This window comes from Hemibagrus wyckioides, linkage group LG18 (assembly GCF_019097595.1).
Source record: "Hemibagrus wyckioides isolate EC202008001 linkage group LG18, SWU_Hwy_1.0, whole genome shotgun sequence".
In the NCBI taxonomy this organism is placed as follows: Eukaryota; Metazoa; Chordata; class Actinopteri; order Siluriformes; family Bagridae; genus Hemibagrus; species Hemibagrus wyckioides.
Window position 1 is genome coordinate 10307547 of NC_080727.1, and position 15863 is coordinate 10323409.

General features: G+C 37.3%; 1 protein-coding gene across 2 annotated transcripts in view; it reads left to right on the forward strand.

The window, feature by feature from the left end:
• The first annotated feature begins 1366 nt into the window (after positions 1-1366).
• Positions 1367-15863, forward strand: part of col5a1 (procollagen, type V, alpha 1) — an 84386-nt gene continuing 69889 nt past the window's right edge. For both annotated transcript variants that reach the window (XM_058415303.1, XM_058415304.1), the window contains exon 1: positions 1367-1817. In XM_058415303.1, coding sequence (XP_058271286.1) covers positions 1706-1817 — 112 coding nt within the window. In that variant the 5' untranslated portion in view covers positions 1367-1705. The remainder of the gene's footprint in view (positions 1818-15863) is intronic.

Consider the following 15863-nt stretch of genomic DNA (forward strand, 5'->3'; position numbering starts at 1 on the left):
GAGAGAGACCCAGCTAAGTTTCTGAGCTGTCCTCACTATGTGCTGCAGGGTCTTGCAATCCACGATGGCACAATTCTAAACCAAGCAGTGATGCAGCTGCTCAGGATAGTCCCTCTGTAGAATATGGTGGGGACGTGGCAAAGGACTAATGCTTTTCTGCTAGGCTTTCTTGGCTATGGACCAGGTGAGATTCTCCCCCAGGTGAACCTCATGGAATTTGGTACTTTATGATCTCCACAGAACAATGAATGTTCTGCATGCTCTCCTGAAGTTTTGTTTGTTCACATTCAGGGACAGGTTGATGCTCTACACCAGTTTGTTAGCTGCAGCACCTGCTCTCTGCATGCTAAATTCCAGTTCTTGCTGATGAGACACACCACAGTTGTGTCTTCAGCAAACATGATGATGCGATTCTACCTGTGTATTGCTGCACAGTTATGAGTCAGCAAGGTGAAAAGCAGTACACTGAGCACACAGCCCTGGGAGGCCCCAGTGTGGCCCTCAGTGTGGTTTGTTAGGGATGCTGCTCCTAATCCAGGCTGAGGTCTCAGGGAGATGTTGAAGATGTCAGAAGTACATCTGCCAGCTGCTCTGCACATACTCTGAGCATTCTGCCAGTAAGGTTGCCTGGGCCAACAGTCTTCCGTGGGTTGACACTGCTTAGAGTTTTCTTCATATAAACTGTGGTAAGACACAGCACTTGGATGTTGGGAGGAGGGGTGGTCTTCCTTGCTGCCACGTCATTCTGTGCCTTGAACCGAGCATAGAAGTTGTTCAATGCATCTGGAAGGGAGGCATCACTGTCACAGGCAGGTGGTTATCACACACACAAGCGCGCACACACACACACACGCGCACACACACACACACACACACACACACATGCACACACACACGCAAACACATTGACACCTAAGAGAATTTCTCTTAGAACCTAAAATTTCTCCAATCCCTGTCTGTGTTGCAAAATAAACTAATTGTCACTTTTGATATTAGAAAGTTTTAAGACAGATTTTTGGTATTCGTTTATTTTTAAGGATCTCTTTAACAATTTTGACATTAGCAACAGTATTTATTACAGTTACACACTAATGTTTCCTAATTTCATGAGGATATTTGCATATCAAGCGAATGTAGAAACTTTCCGGAATGAAAAGTTAAAGAATGGAAAAACTAGCTTAAACCCCCCCCCCCCCCCCCAACATCTTTTGTGGACCAATGAAATGCCCTCTATTTTTCCGTGTGTGGCTCCCATTCGTCTGACAGAATGTGGGAATGGGCCCCCACCGCAACAACCCCTGTGAACCAATGAGACACCCCTTTTTTCTCTGGGGGTGGATCCCATTTTGTCCGTCAGTATGTGGAAATGCCTCCTCTTTGCCTTTGGCTCGGAGCACTCTGAGTTACGCGCGCGCAGAAGCAGCGCATCATTTCAGCTCGGAAGGAAAGGACAGCCGGGCAAGAGAGAAAAGGAGAGCGCGCGTGGCCCCATATTTCTGACCGTCATTCGCGAGGACTTTTCTCTTTTTAACCGAATGGCTGTATGAAAGACTCGGTCCCCCCAACTCCTCATCTTCTTTCTCTTCTCCCTCTCCTTTGGGACATACGAGTCCTTTCTCTCTGTACCGGGCCGCGCTCGGCGTAAAAAATCCAAAGCGAGTCCTGTACCAGTTCGTCTCCGCACGCGCGCTGTGTGTGGACGGTCATGGATAGCCAAATCAAGTGGAAAGCGAAACGGAGGCTTAAGGGCACGCGGCTTGCTCTAACGATGCTCGTGCTATTTGCCGCAGCAACCACGTCGTCGCGCGCTGGACCAGGTATGTGACGCTTGCATTTAAACCGGGGTGGGGCTTTAATAAGGACCAGGGGACTGTCACCCTGGAAGATACTGCGGGCAATTGAATGTGTAGATTATTAAAGTAGGCCTGCTGACTCCAAAGAAATCAGTGCACACTTTTTTTTGTCATTTTCTCATGCGCTTAGTCTGAACAGAACCGGGTGTTCGTTGAGGAGGGGTTGAAACTTTTTTCCCCTCATCCCAGCATACAGAGAGACAGGAGATGATGCACTGCGCCATCTATTGCTACATGATTCGGATAGGGCCACACAATACCGTTTGTTTGAAACTCTTTATGTGTTGTGAGCATCCTTCCCAGTCTCAGACACTTTCAATGAGATTTTATGAGCTAGTTATTAAGTTGCATCATCAGCACATGATCCAACAAAATAGAATTAAAATATACAAAATAAACCAAAATGTAATAATATATATTCCGATCTATGCGTGCTATACTTTACGTCTAGCTGATTTTGTAATGTATTAAAAGGCAAAGTTGATAAATAAGTCTTTAACAGTCTTAAACGGGCCGAGCTCGAGTGGTGGAGTTTTCCTAGAATAAGCTAGATCACCACAGAGCCAGAGCACTTTTTACTGGCCACACTATTCTTGTTTCCATGCGCTCTTTTAAGGTTTTTGGCAGCCGCAACATTTTCCCCCTTCCACGAACCGCGTCCGTAATTGGAAAAATATGTGCACTCATAAACAAGAGGAATAGAGTTTTGTGTTAATTCTTCTTCTTCTTCTTCTTCTTCTTCTTCTTCCTATTATTATTATTATTATTATTATTATTATTATTATTATCATCATTCTCCTCCTTCTTTTTCTTTTTCCACTTCTTCTTCTTCTTCTTCTTCTTCTTCTTCTTCTTCTTCTTCTTCTTCCACCACCTCCTCTTCTTCGTCTAGATAAGAACACCATATTTGCATAACGTGTTAGTTAGTAGTGCGTTAAAGAATCTGTAACGCTCAATGGTCTTGAAGTCGGAGAAGAAGGGCGGAGTTTGGGACTCGTGTGCGCCCGTTATATTGGGTGGAGTGGCCGCGTGTCACCTCTCGCGCAGAGATGCTAAGAAGGCCCTATTTAATTTATTTTTTACTATTTAATAAAATGTCTTTTTGAATGGTTCTAACCATTCGTAAATAATACGAGCACAACCCTGTTGAGAAATTTTGGAGAATTGTGTAAATCTCCTTCACCTTTAGACTCTCTATTTATTTATTTATTTACTTAATTTATTTGGACATTAAGTGTATTGGGGGTTTGTATATAGGCCATGTGTCTAAATACGTGTCTTTTTTTGTTTTTTAAAGCTCAGCATTTAAAAGCTCAGCATTTATAATTGAAGTACAGTATACCCTTTACAAGAAACAGACACATCTGAAGCGGGAACGAAAGTGGTCGGGTTTTACGTACTTTATGTCAGTGCTTTTTATTGCTGTGCTCAGAAAGTTGAGAAATTTAATCACACTTTCAGAAGCCATTTGTAACGACTGTGAAGGTTTTAAATTGCACGACCATTTCAATCTCAACTGCTTTGACTTTTTACAGCTTCAGATTGTGAAACATATAAACTCAGCTTTTTAAATGTCCTGTGTTTTTCTCATCTTTGTACAGTAAAACTGTTTCCAACTTATTTTTTTGTAAGAACATGGTTGTGTCAAATGGGCTTCCCTTCTTTATCCTTTCTTTCTCAGTCTCTCCAATCTGTCCCGGGGAATAGAGGGCGGGACAGATAAGGGGAGAGAATGAGGGGAAAAGCGAAAGGGAGGTGGAGTTCTTTCCATATGTGATTCCTCCGGAGTCTGTTCATAGCTCACACATTCTTAATTCCTTTCTGTCTTTAGTTGAATATGAACATTTCCATTAGCCCTCTAAAACTGGTGTCTATTATGGTTCTTTAAAATATTCCTACATGTTTTGCTTAAAAGTTGAAATGTGTGACATTCAGCATTATTTAATCTTCAGTATACAGTGTGAGCTGGCAATATATGGAGGACCAAATGTAAAAAAGTTGAATTCTCTCTCTTTTTGGACATTTGACAAATGCTGAGTATAAATGCTAACTACAGTATATGAATAAGTATTAAAAAGAAATCTAAATGTAAAATATCTTAAATGTTTGGTTCACATTCTAATTGCCCCTGCCCTCTCTGGATGTGTTGTCACAGTGAAAAGTTTTAGAACAGAGTTGACAATGTGAAAAGCAAGAAGACATTTTGCCCATGGTTGCCAAGTTTTGGTTTTAAAGAAAATAATCAAAATGAATTCAAATCAGTTTCTTCTAACATATCTTGTGGCTTCCCGACCCTGATCCTGGACTTCCCTCCTGTCTGCAATTTTTCTCCCTGCTTTTACACACCTGCTTCAGCTAATCAGATAATTAACAGTCCTTCCTGAGCAGGACCAGGACTGGGTGCCAATGTGCCATAGCATGTGCAATCAAACTGTGTGCAAAGAATAATTTATATGCAGTAAGTGGCCTATCTAAAATGTACAGAACCATTTCTGTTTTCAGATATACAGCAAAGATCAATTTTGGACACTTGTATGGGAATGCCATGTTATGTGTAACCAGTAAATCCTGAAATTATGAATAATACAGATACAAAATAAAAAAAACCCACAGAAAATAGAAAAATGTAAAAGGTCATAGCATCTATCATAGCTAGTAACATAGTTAGCACTAATGCAGTGTTTATTTTACAGTGTGAAGTTTGTGTAAATCAAAATGTTAAATAAATGGAAATGGAAAAAAAAATACTGTTTTGTTCATATTCTAATTGCCTCTGCTGTTTATGTGTGTGCTTCACTGGGTAAACATGGTGCCAGGAGGTAGAGAGTTTTTTAACTGTACTGTGCTAGTTTTGGAACAGGTTGCCAGTTTAAAGAGTCTTTGGGAGGTGGTGTTTTTTTTGTAGGTTCAGAACAATTGTTTGGAACAATGATGCCATCAGTAGAACTGGTAACTGTGAAATTAAAGTGGAACAGCAGTAGCTATTCTGGTTAACTGACTAGATAATGCTACAGGGGCTACTTAATTGTACCTAAATAGTGATGGATTGTAGACAATCCTACAGAGTAGTCTGTATTTAAATCTGCCATAGAATATATTTTACTGAATTGGTTTAATTGAATTCCTTTTATTGGTTTTAAAAACATCTTTGCAGTTGCATAATGTTTGTATATCAGCCCAGAACTGGCACCAGCAGATATTTACATTCTCAGCCTTGTTCCAAAACTAATGCAATATGGCATAAAACTGAGACCCCTACCATTTATATTTGACATTTAATGTTTTCATTTGACATTTAGATTCATATTTACACTGATTTTAAAATTGTTGCTTGACATGAGTCATTATCTGAATCCATCAGAATTTAAAAGAGAGTGAAAAGTTTCATTTCATACCCTGTACACTTACATTTCACAGAAATATTTGTACACTTAATAGTTTGCATATTGTTTGTTTAATTTCTCAGTTTTTTCTGAAAAATTCCAATTCCAAATTTGCATTTTGGGCTTTGGAAGGTTGTTTGTCTAAATTCAAAGACTTTTTCCTCTTTCTAATCCCACCAATAAAAGATTTGGCCATTCAAAGCAATAATCATATGCTCCAGCCAGGACTGAGGTTTCGTGTTAGCTTCCCTGTAATTAACTGTGTTAGCTCATTACAGTTAGACAGCACAGGAGCCTCTTCAGGCTCCAGTTAGATGTAACTGGGATACAGTGCCTCCTTCCAGTCAACAGCTTAGTGATTCTAATTTATATGAGTGATGACTGATGAGACTGAAGAGGTGTGGATAGGACAGAAGAGTGCAATGTTTTAGAGTGGTTTCTGTGATGTGAATGATTTCTCACATTGTTAACTTGGTGGACTGTTTCAATGAATTCCAAATGTACATTTACAACATTTGGCAGACAACCCTCACTCTCACTGAGAAATTTATACAAAGTTACATAAATGGGGGTGGTGTGATTGGAATTTATCTGATTTTAATTAAAATCCTAGCCCAGTCCCAGTGTTAACTTTTTTCCTGACTTGTTATGAACGTTATTCATTTGTGCGAAAGAGTGTGACTATGTTGGCTATTTTATGTTTAGAGTAGCCTTACACAAGGGATTAAAATTTTAAGTACTGAATTAAACAGTCCTGGAATAAGAAAGAGTTTACGGTAGTTCAGTGTTAGTGTTACATGTTGGGCAATACTTGGGCAAATATCCTTTTATTTCAGACATGTATAAAGCACTTAATATTCTCCTATAACCACAATAATTAAGGTCAGTGTTGAATATAATTTCCCCCATTCTTTGCTACAAACTTCAAATATGCTTGTGCTGCAGATATTATCCAATGTTATATCTGCTGTACAATATTGCATGCCAAACTACACACTCTACTTAATAAGTATAACTCAAACAATATTTAAAAAAAGAATGAAAAGAAAGACAGAATGGGGTGAGGCAAAAAAAGACAATGGAAACTGTGGAATTCCTCTTGGTGGGTAAGAATGTGTAGAAGGTAGAGGTCCAGGTGCCAGGAGTCATGGGAATAGGGGTCAAAGATCAGATGTTCAGGATCATGACCCCAGCAGATGATGACTACACCAGCGATTTATAATTGTTTATCCTGAGACACAGAGATTAAAAAAATCTACACATGGTGCAGGTGTGGGTGTGCTAAGAGCTTGTGGCCATGTTGTGAGGCTTGTGTGTTGGTATGTATGTAAGAGGTGTGTGTGTTGCTGTGTGCTGCTGTTTGTTGCTGACTTCTGCTTGGCTGTGTGTATATGAGCACATGTGTATGTGTATACGTATTTCTGTATCCTGTATTGTTTCTATCTGTATCGACATTTTGTATCTGTATCGACATATAAATCGACATATAAATGTTCAGTGCACCAAATATTTTTTCTATACTCAATATCTATATCTATCTATTACTATGGCCCCTGAATAATTTGTCTTAACTAATTTTGTTTGTTTTAAATCATGCTTACGCAGTTATTATTTTTGTTTGTACCTGTCCAAAATGTTTTCCAATAATTTACTTCTATTTCCCAAAATATAAACTAGCATCATGAAGACTTTGAATATGTAGTTATTAATGATGGACGAATGTAGCTTGTAAATTCTTGTTGGTCACTTCAGCTTCATCTACAATCTCATTTGAAACTATTGGAATGGCAAGGCCAGTTCATTCAATTCACAAAAAACATTTGGGTTTGACATCAGTAGATGAATATGAGACTAGAGTTTAGGATTTCAGCTTTTATTTCCTGGTATTTACATATAGATGTGTTAAACAACATAAAACATGCAAACTTTTTTGTATCAGAACAGCCAGTTTTCGGCAGGCAAATGCATAGAGACAGATAACAAACACTTAGTTGCATATACCTTACTTCCAATAATTGCATCAAATCTGCATCAAAATTTTGTTCATTCTGCTGAAGTTATATCATCAATAAATATTAGAGAGGCTTTTTCAGAAGGAGCAATTAAAGCCAAAGCCACTAATAACACTACAGCCACCATTTTTTTAATAGCTTATAAATTTAAGTTCATGAACAGATCCTTTATTTCTTTACTCAATAGCTTTAGTAGAGGTGAATCTTGGTTCCAGAACTTTTGTGGGTCATCTCTGTATTTCTGTGACAATTCCAATCTGGTCTTCTGCTTTTAACTGCGGATGTTTTTTTTTCTTCGCAACTCTCACATTGTTTGGGTCGTGAGCTGTTGTTGTTCTCCATGGTCTATGTTTCTCAGTAAACTGGTGGATTCTTTCTTTTTTCAAGACATTCTAAATTGTTACATGGACCATGCCTCAAAATGACTTTCTTTTATCCCATAGACAGTTCTCTGATCTTCATTTTAGCTTATTCTTTTTTAAAACAAATGTAGTCTTAACAGTTAAAACTGAAGGCAAAAACCAAGAGTTGATGTTTATCATTTAAACAGGACACTAACAGGACACACTTGGGTATCAAGAAACACCTGGCAGTCACATGTTCCAATACTATTGCTCACCTAAAATGTGTGCTATGTTCTCTGTTGTTTAACACATCTACATATAAATAACAGGAAATGAAAGCTCTTTTGATCTCAAATAATCATGCCCTTAGTTTACAACAAAAGAAAATGAATTGGCATTACCATTCAGGAGGGAGAGAGCTTTTAATTAAAACAAACCAAAACAAAAATAAAGCAAAACTAAATGAGTAGTGTTTTTCCTGTTTGTATCTGTATTTGTTTCAGGTCATGCTGAATAATATGCATTTGTAGTTACTTACCAGGTATTCCTGTATGATTGGTCAAAGTAAGATTGCATCAGTGTGTGTTCGAATACTTATTGTTGTGTTGCGTTAAACACTAAGTTGGTATTAGGGTTGTCAAATGAGTTCAGATTTTTCAGGTTCAATTAATTGAAATATTTATTATTTGGTTGCATTTGAACATGTGTCTACATTATCCTGCCACAGATGTGTGCATTAACACAAGGGCTTAATTGTAATATTTGTAGTGTTTGCATAAATTCAAGTGCTTGTAAAATGTCTTAATTGTAATGTTTTCTTGCTGCTGAATTTCAGTTGAATTTTTATTACATTTCCATGCTGTAATTTCCGACCTTCATGGAACAACTCTGCTGTCAGCCTTCTGAAAAAAAACGTTTTGGATTATTCTGGAACAAGATTGCTAGTGGTTCACATATATTTTTCATTTTGTTCAGTTATACATATACATTGAGACAATTTTTACCTGGGCAGTGGTTTAAAACCTACATTCAATAATTTTAACATGTCAAAATAAAACATTTTTTAAACATGTTTACCAAGCACCCCTGTAGACCACCTATAGTACAACCTCTTCTGTACAAATATATTTAACTTAAGCATGTTTATTACATGTTTGTTCAGAATCCCAAATGGTTTCCTGTTGTCTTTGTGCTTGCTGCATGGGCTGTAATATAATGGTGCTGTAGACCCTACTGCAGACCTTACATAGCACACTTAATGCAAACACCATTTCAGACACTGAAATATACTGATCCTGACTGAAGTTTTTGCTGGAATTATTCTTTAAATTAGTTTAAGTTAGTCTTTTTAAATTAGTTTTAATAAGATAATATATATATTGGATATTAGATTAGATGTTAAGAAAAACGAAACACATTAAAAAAAATGGATGTTGTATATATGGCTTCAAATCAGCTGTTTTTACTACATTAAGTGACATAAGAAATGTAGGAAACATGTGTTTGTAGAAATGAGTGTCTGTGATCATGGCTATGTGTGTATGTGGCTGTGTGTGTAGTAGGTTCCCAGACCTGGAGTGCTGAAATTTGTGAGTTTTGTGTTTCAGGAGATGGTATGCCCTATGAATAGACTCTTTGACTGCTCTGTGTGCGAACCTCTCCTGTTTTATTATGATTAACAGGAAGTATGAGGGGGGTCTGGGACACAAACCTTACATCAAACTATATCCAACTGAACACCTTTCTTTATAGTAAAATCTTCTGCTTGTGGTAGTGTAGCATTATCAAACCCTTTTGGCTGAGCAAGGGAAACAAAGGAGTATCAGTAATTCTAATATGGCTCCATAGGAAGAAAGTTTGTGTCGTGATGGACAGTTTTCCTCTAATAACATCTGGAAAGAGTCATAAAGCAGTCTATGGATACTGGAGAAAAAGAAAGTGAGGGAAAAAAACAGGGTGAAAAAATGAGAAAGAATGTGTTCCAGATGTTTTTATTCCTCTTATGGTGGAATGAGGGAGAGGCAGAAGAAATAGTGTTTCATTTACAGAACAAACATGTCTCTTATGCTGAAAAGGAAGGAAAAAAATGAAAGAAAGTTTTGCTACCTGAGGGGCTGAGGCTGGGGGTAAGGGTGTGAATTTCACACAGATAATAAAACAGCAGAATGATGTTGTGGAGGTGTGTATGTGTGTGTGTGTGTGTGTGTGTGTGTGAGGATATTATGTAGCTGGTTTATATGAAAGGTCATTAAGACCTAGACTATACACTTGAAGAGGGAGAATTTGCATGTTGCAACAACCAGGTTCTGTTGAATGGTGACCATATAAGGATTTTTATTTGTGTGTGTGGAAAATGTGTAATGCATTTTTATATCAACTAATTAAGTTTCCACTTAAAACTCACATACACACAGTTTCCAGAGAAAAAACTTAAACACAGTTGCATGACTTTTAACAGTGAAGTTGAGTAAACAAGTGAGAGAGGAGAGTGAACCATGTTGTGTCACATTTATTCCACTCTGTTGCTGAGAGAGAGTGGGACAGAAAGATAAAATGTGTGTGTGTGTGTGTTCTTAGAGTTCTTAGAGGGAAAGCCCCATTTGACCAGTCTGCATCTGATTACACTCAGTGTGTAAAAAGCCTGTTTTGTATTATGGGATTCTGGGACGAGGACTGGAGTCTGATTGCCATAGCTATAGTTGGTGTGTGTGTCTGAAAGAGGGCATTATTGGTTCTATTGTGACCAGCACACTCATAAAAAATGTATGACTGGGGAAGAAATACAGGCATATTCATACAGAAGAAATAATAAAAATAATACTAATACCTGCATTTATAGCCAAGAGTTAATCATCAGTTAACAAAAACTAATAGATTTTCCTACATTTCAGCTCAATTCATTTGACATGATATAGCATCATGTACAGTTACACCTCCACAAATTATTCTTGTGAACAGTGGTCTGTCATATTTATAAGTTCAACTGACCTTGATATCTCCCCCAATATTATTCTTTATGATAAATACATTTTATAGAAGTTATTTGAAGTAATGAGGTGATTCACATTTTTGTACAAGGACCTCAACTCTCATGAATGCAAACATACTTACTAACACACACCAAAAGCTCTTGATAAAGTAAAAGGAAGGTCTTATTGTTCTGTAAACTGATGTTACAGACCCTCAGCTTTGCCATTTTTCCACCATGTTGCTGATTTTTATGTCAAAGCCTGAGATGGCATAGACTAAGGCACTTAAATATCATCATAATCTATGATTGACAGTATGACCTTAGCAAACACCCATTAATTAACGTTGACATTAATGTTAGTCGGTCACTCCTTTGTACTCCACACACAGAGGAAGAGGAAAATAAAATAGTGCACTTCATTAAAATGGGTAACTTACTTCAGGTGAAAGACTTGGATATTGTTTTCTCACAAACAATAGTATACATTTTGACTCCTGTTTAGTTGGTACCTTACATTAGCTACATATGCGTACATTACTTTGATTAAAATGATATTCAGAGCTCAGACAGTCATGACTCAAAACTGTGAATATTTAATTACAGACTTGACTATAAGACTAGTGGCAAAAGCACAGCTGCGTTTAATGGGTCAAAAGTTCCAGTGGCTGTTGCACACACCAACATACTTGATGAATGAACGGTGTGTGTGCACGCTTATGATGAGAAAATGCCGCACAGGTCTGGACAGGAGAGAGGAACTATTAAAGCTCTGCAATAGCATGGAAATCTGGCACTCCTTTGTCTAGCAATGGAACATCTCTTTTTGCCTCTCTCTCCCTCTCACACACACACACACTCAAACAAATTGAAACAATTGTACTTTGTGAACTCTCCATACCTAACATTCAACTAATTCCTGTAACAACAACTTTAGGATAAACCTAGTTATTAGTTTAGTTTTTTAGTTTAATCCTTGACAAATGATACACAATTCACATGAGACCTGAACAACCTTGTCAACAGGCAAACTGTTCATTGTCAAGTTCATGCAATTTTCCAGGCAATCATGAGAAAACAGAAAAACAGAAAACAGAAAACATCCACTGAGTAGCAGTTCTGTGGACAGAAATGGCTTGTTGATGAGAAATGTCAGAGCAGAATGGCCAGACTGGTTTGAGCTGACAGGAAGGGTATAGTAACTCAAAGTAAACTGCTCTTTACAATTGTGGTTTGCAAAAAAAGCATCTTAGGATGCACAGCATGCCTAACCTTAAAGTAGATGTCCTACAAGAGCAGATGATCAGGTGTAGGATTCCTTTTGATGTTAAATAGTATGTATATAGTATAAGTCTTTGTCCCAGTGCTTTCACTGTCTCTGTTATCTATTAAATCATGTTATCATGTTTGAGCTCTTAGTTGTGCACTGAAACGAGTCACCTTTTCCAACCACGGGAACACACATTGTGTGTGAAAATATTTTCAGCAGAAATTTTTATGTGAAAGGGTCTCTTAAACACTACAAAACAAATTGCTATTTATTCTTTATTACATGTTTTATTAGTGTGTGTGTCTTAATGAAAGTCAAAAGACAGACATGAAAAGTAATATAGAAGCGTTACATGGTGGCTCTTTTGCAAATGGTGTACATGCCATGCAAGCAAGCCTGAGTAGCACCAGAAACCCAAAACACAAACGCCTCAAAAGAGAAAAGGCACTACAAAGGGTTCTGTGTCAGAGAAAGAAAGAGAGATACCATGACAAAGCAACAGAAAAATATTCTGTTTGAGTTGTATTCATGGGGGTATGGGATGGTTTGCTCTTGCTAGAACTGAATATAAAATAAAATAGAGGCTTTTGGAAAGCTGAAGAACATAATTACATATATGAAACACATTACATAATGAAATATATAATGCCTTGTGGGTTGGTTAATGATGTCATGATGTGGAACTCCTAGTCTAACAACCCTACATCATCAATGAGCTTTGGTGGTGAATGTTAACCTTCAGATTTCATTTCATTGACCCAGTTTTACCACTGCTATATCAAATCGACTCGGTGTATCTGATTTCAGTCTTGAATAGAAGCAATCTAAATCTTATTTATTATATTAAACATGCGCCGATCCTCCTGATGCCAGGTTTACAGGTGCGTGTGTATGTGTGTGTAGAAATGATAGAAATGTCATATCTCATATTGGACACATCATTTTTAAGATTGTTCCACTTTTAGTATAATTTTAAAATGTTCCAGCTTTAATCAAACAGAAAGTAAAGATTAAGAGGAGCTGTTAGAACAGGCTTTAATCCCACCTTCAGCCACAGATCAGCTACAGTATTTATAGAGCCTGGTGATGACTAATGTCAGGGAAAAATGTCTAAGGGTTCATTTTTTGCCCTGGTATAATAAGTGGACCAATGATTGTATAGGATTATTATTATTATTATTATTATTATTATTATTATTATTATTATTATTATTATTATTATTGCACTTTGTCCAAACTCTTTCAATGTTATTTTATGTTTAATGAAAGGATAACAGAAAAAACAGCGTGTAACAATGCTGCTGAAACACATTAGTCCTATTGTTTACATTCCATCCATATCTGAATATTTATCTACATAATAATTTGATCTTGTCCTTATATTTATACAGGGTATTTAATTGTGTTCTCATCAACACAGAAGCCTGTACTTACCTTTTCTCTTCGTCTCTTATCCTAAGATGTCCTTTCTCTAATGTCTAATCTATCTCTGCAGACACTGTAGAGTACTGTAAGATACAGATACTATTTGCCTTCAAATCATAAGACTGGAAGAAGCAAATAAAATGAGAAATGATCTGCATCAATATTGCTCTAAATTATTATGGCTGTTAAGATTCTGAGTCTGCATTGTCACTGAGTAAAGACAGTGAGGATTGTGTTTGTTTCCTGAACAATTTCCTTCTGTTCTTGTGTATAATCTTTTACCATTTATTTTCATTCTTGTGATAGTTGGACAATTTCAGACAAATTTTAAAGTGATTTCCAAGCATCTAGTCTGTGTCTGAGTGCCAAGTTGTGCAGTCTCAGAGCCCGATATGGCCTCTTGCTTCTGTTCTAAGAAAATTTTAAACAGAATAATGTTGATGAAACAGTCATTGTTAGGTTTAGATGTTGGTTCACGGTGAGTGAACTATGTTTATGCTTATTACTACATGAAAATGTTTATTCTTGGCAGTGAATTTGAACACATTTCCTTGGAGTATAAGGGCATATGTTGCATTAACGTTGGAAAAAAGTGAAAGCCTGTATCCTCTGAGGGCATAGCATGTAGCTCAGCTCTACTATTCATGCATGTTTGTGACCAGTCTTTTTTCCCTATTGTTTTGTGAAGAAGTGTGTGTTTGGCTCTCAGTGGGAAAAAAGTGACAGAGAGCAACAAGGGAGTTGGGGATTCTCTCTTTTTCATTATTGGCTGCCAACTCATTTTCTGCTGTCTCCTTCATTTTTACACTCATTTCCTTTCCTTTCATTTCTGTTTTTTTTTTTTTTTCTTTTCTCATGCGTTCCAGGAGTGAGTTCACTGACAAATCAAATTCCTTCCATAAGAGTTGTGGTTTTTAGCTTAACTATTGTGGATAAAAGAGGCATTAGCTTTAAATACATATTACAGTAAGTGAAAAAACAACCCAGTTTTCCAACAATGCATAAATTCTGAAAAGCATGATTTCCTGAACCACATCCTAACCTCCACTTGCCAGTTGAGTGGTCTCAAACAATTTCTTTTATTGCTGGATCCCTGGAGTCTGTATACAGTCAAACACAGATGCACTCCCTGCTAAGCATGTACACTCTGATTCCATATGTATTAATTGGTATTTTATTAATTAAGATCATTATATACTTTTCTGAACACATGCAGTGGTGTGTTGTATTCTTCTGTGCTTCTGTAATGCAGAGTGATTGAATAGGCAGTATCACATTGTTACATCTAAATGTTAGAGGTGTAAAATATATATATAAATATATATATATATATATATTTGAACACTGTCATATGTAAAACTCTAAATATTTGACCTTAATTATTATAGTATGCTTGCCTTTACATTTTAAGATGATAGGCAAGAGTTGTGAGTTGATAGGCAACATCATCAGACATCTCTTCAATTGTTTTGGCGGTCAAGCATTCGCCTGAAAGAATAGTGTGTGTGTGTGTGTGTGTAAACTGAAGGAATGTTAATCCTTACAAGTAAATTGTCTAAAGTCACAGACTCCAGGTTTCTTTCCCTGCTCTGTGTGTGTGTGTGTGATGATTAGTGTTTGGGGCTATGCTCTAACAGTTAGTTGTTCAATTTACTTGCAACAACAGATGCCAGGCCAAAGAAGACCATTTAGGTTTTGTGTGTGTGTGTGTGTGTGTTTGAGAGAGAGAGAGAGAGAGAGCACTATCATAGTCAGCACTTTGTCTTGACTTACTGCTGCTTTTTTGCTTTAGCAGATGTTGAAAACAGGAGAAGTGCTTGACTGGCTGTGAGTTAAAAAGGTGTAAGAGTCAAAGTATTTTAATTGAATCATTTTAACAGGAAAATTGAAATGTGTAAATAATTTAAATTAAGTGGTTAGCACTGTTGCCTCACAGCAAGAAGGTCCTGGGTTCGAATGCCGGGTTCGAACAGGCAGGGGCCTTTCTGTGTGGAGTTTGTATGTTCTCCCTGTGCCTGCGTGGGTTTACTCTGGGTACTCCGGTTTCCTCCCACAGCTCAAAAACATGTACATTAGGCTGATTGTCTGTCTATATGTGGCCATGTGAAGGACTGGTGACCTGTCCAGGGTGTACCCCTGCCTTTTGCACAATATGTGCTGGGATAGGCTCCAGCAGATCCCTGTGATCCTAATTAGGAATAAAGTGGGTATAGAAAATGGATGGATGGATGATTATCATAAAAAAATAAACCTTGGGCAACTTGTGTGAAAAATAATTCAGATATTTGAACTGAAGTGAATGATGTGATCTGCCCTTAACTCTGTCTTTCTGTTACTAAAAATAGTCCTTCCGATCATCATCTTTCGCTAGTTAACAGTAAGCCTGCCCCAGATTCAGAACAGAGTTAGTCATGTATTGAGGGGGGACTCTTATGTTCAATTTTATCTTATCAGCAGAAATACATAATTACTAAGTAATAGTAATCTTTCTCTTCTTGCTGCTGCTCCTTTGTTTCAATTTGTTCTACATCACTATATGTTATTTCCAGCAAAAGGAAATAAAATTGGTCCTATTTACTGATTTGCATTTGTACGTTTCTCCATCTGT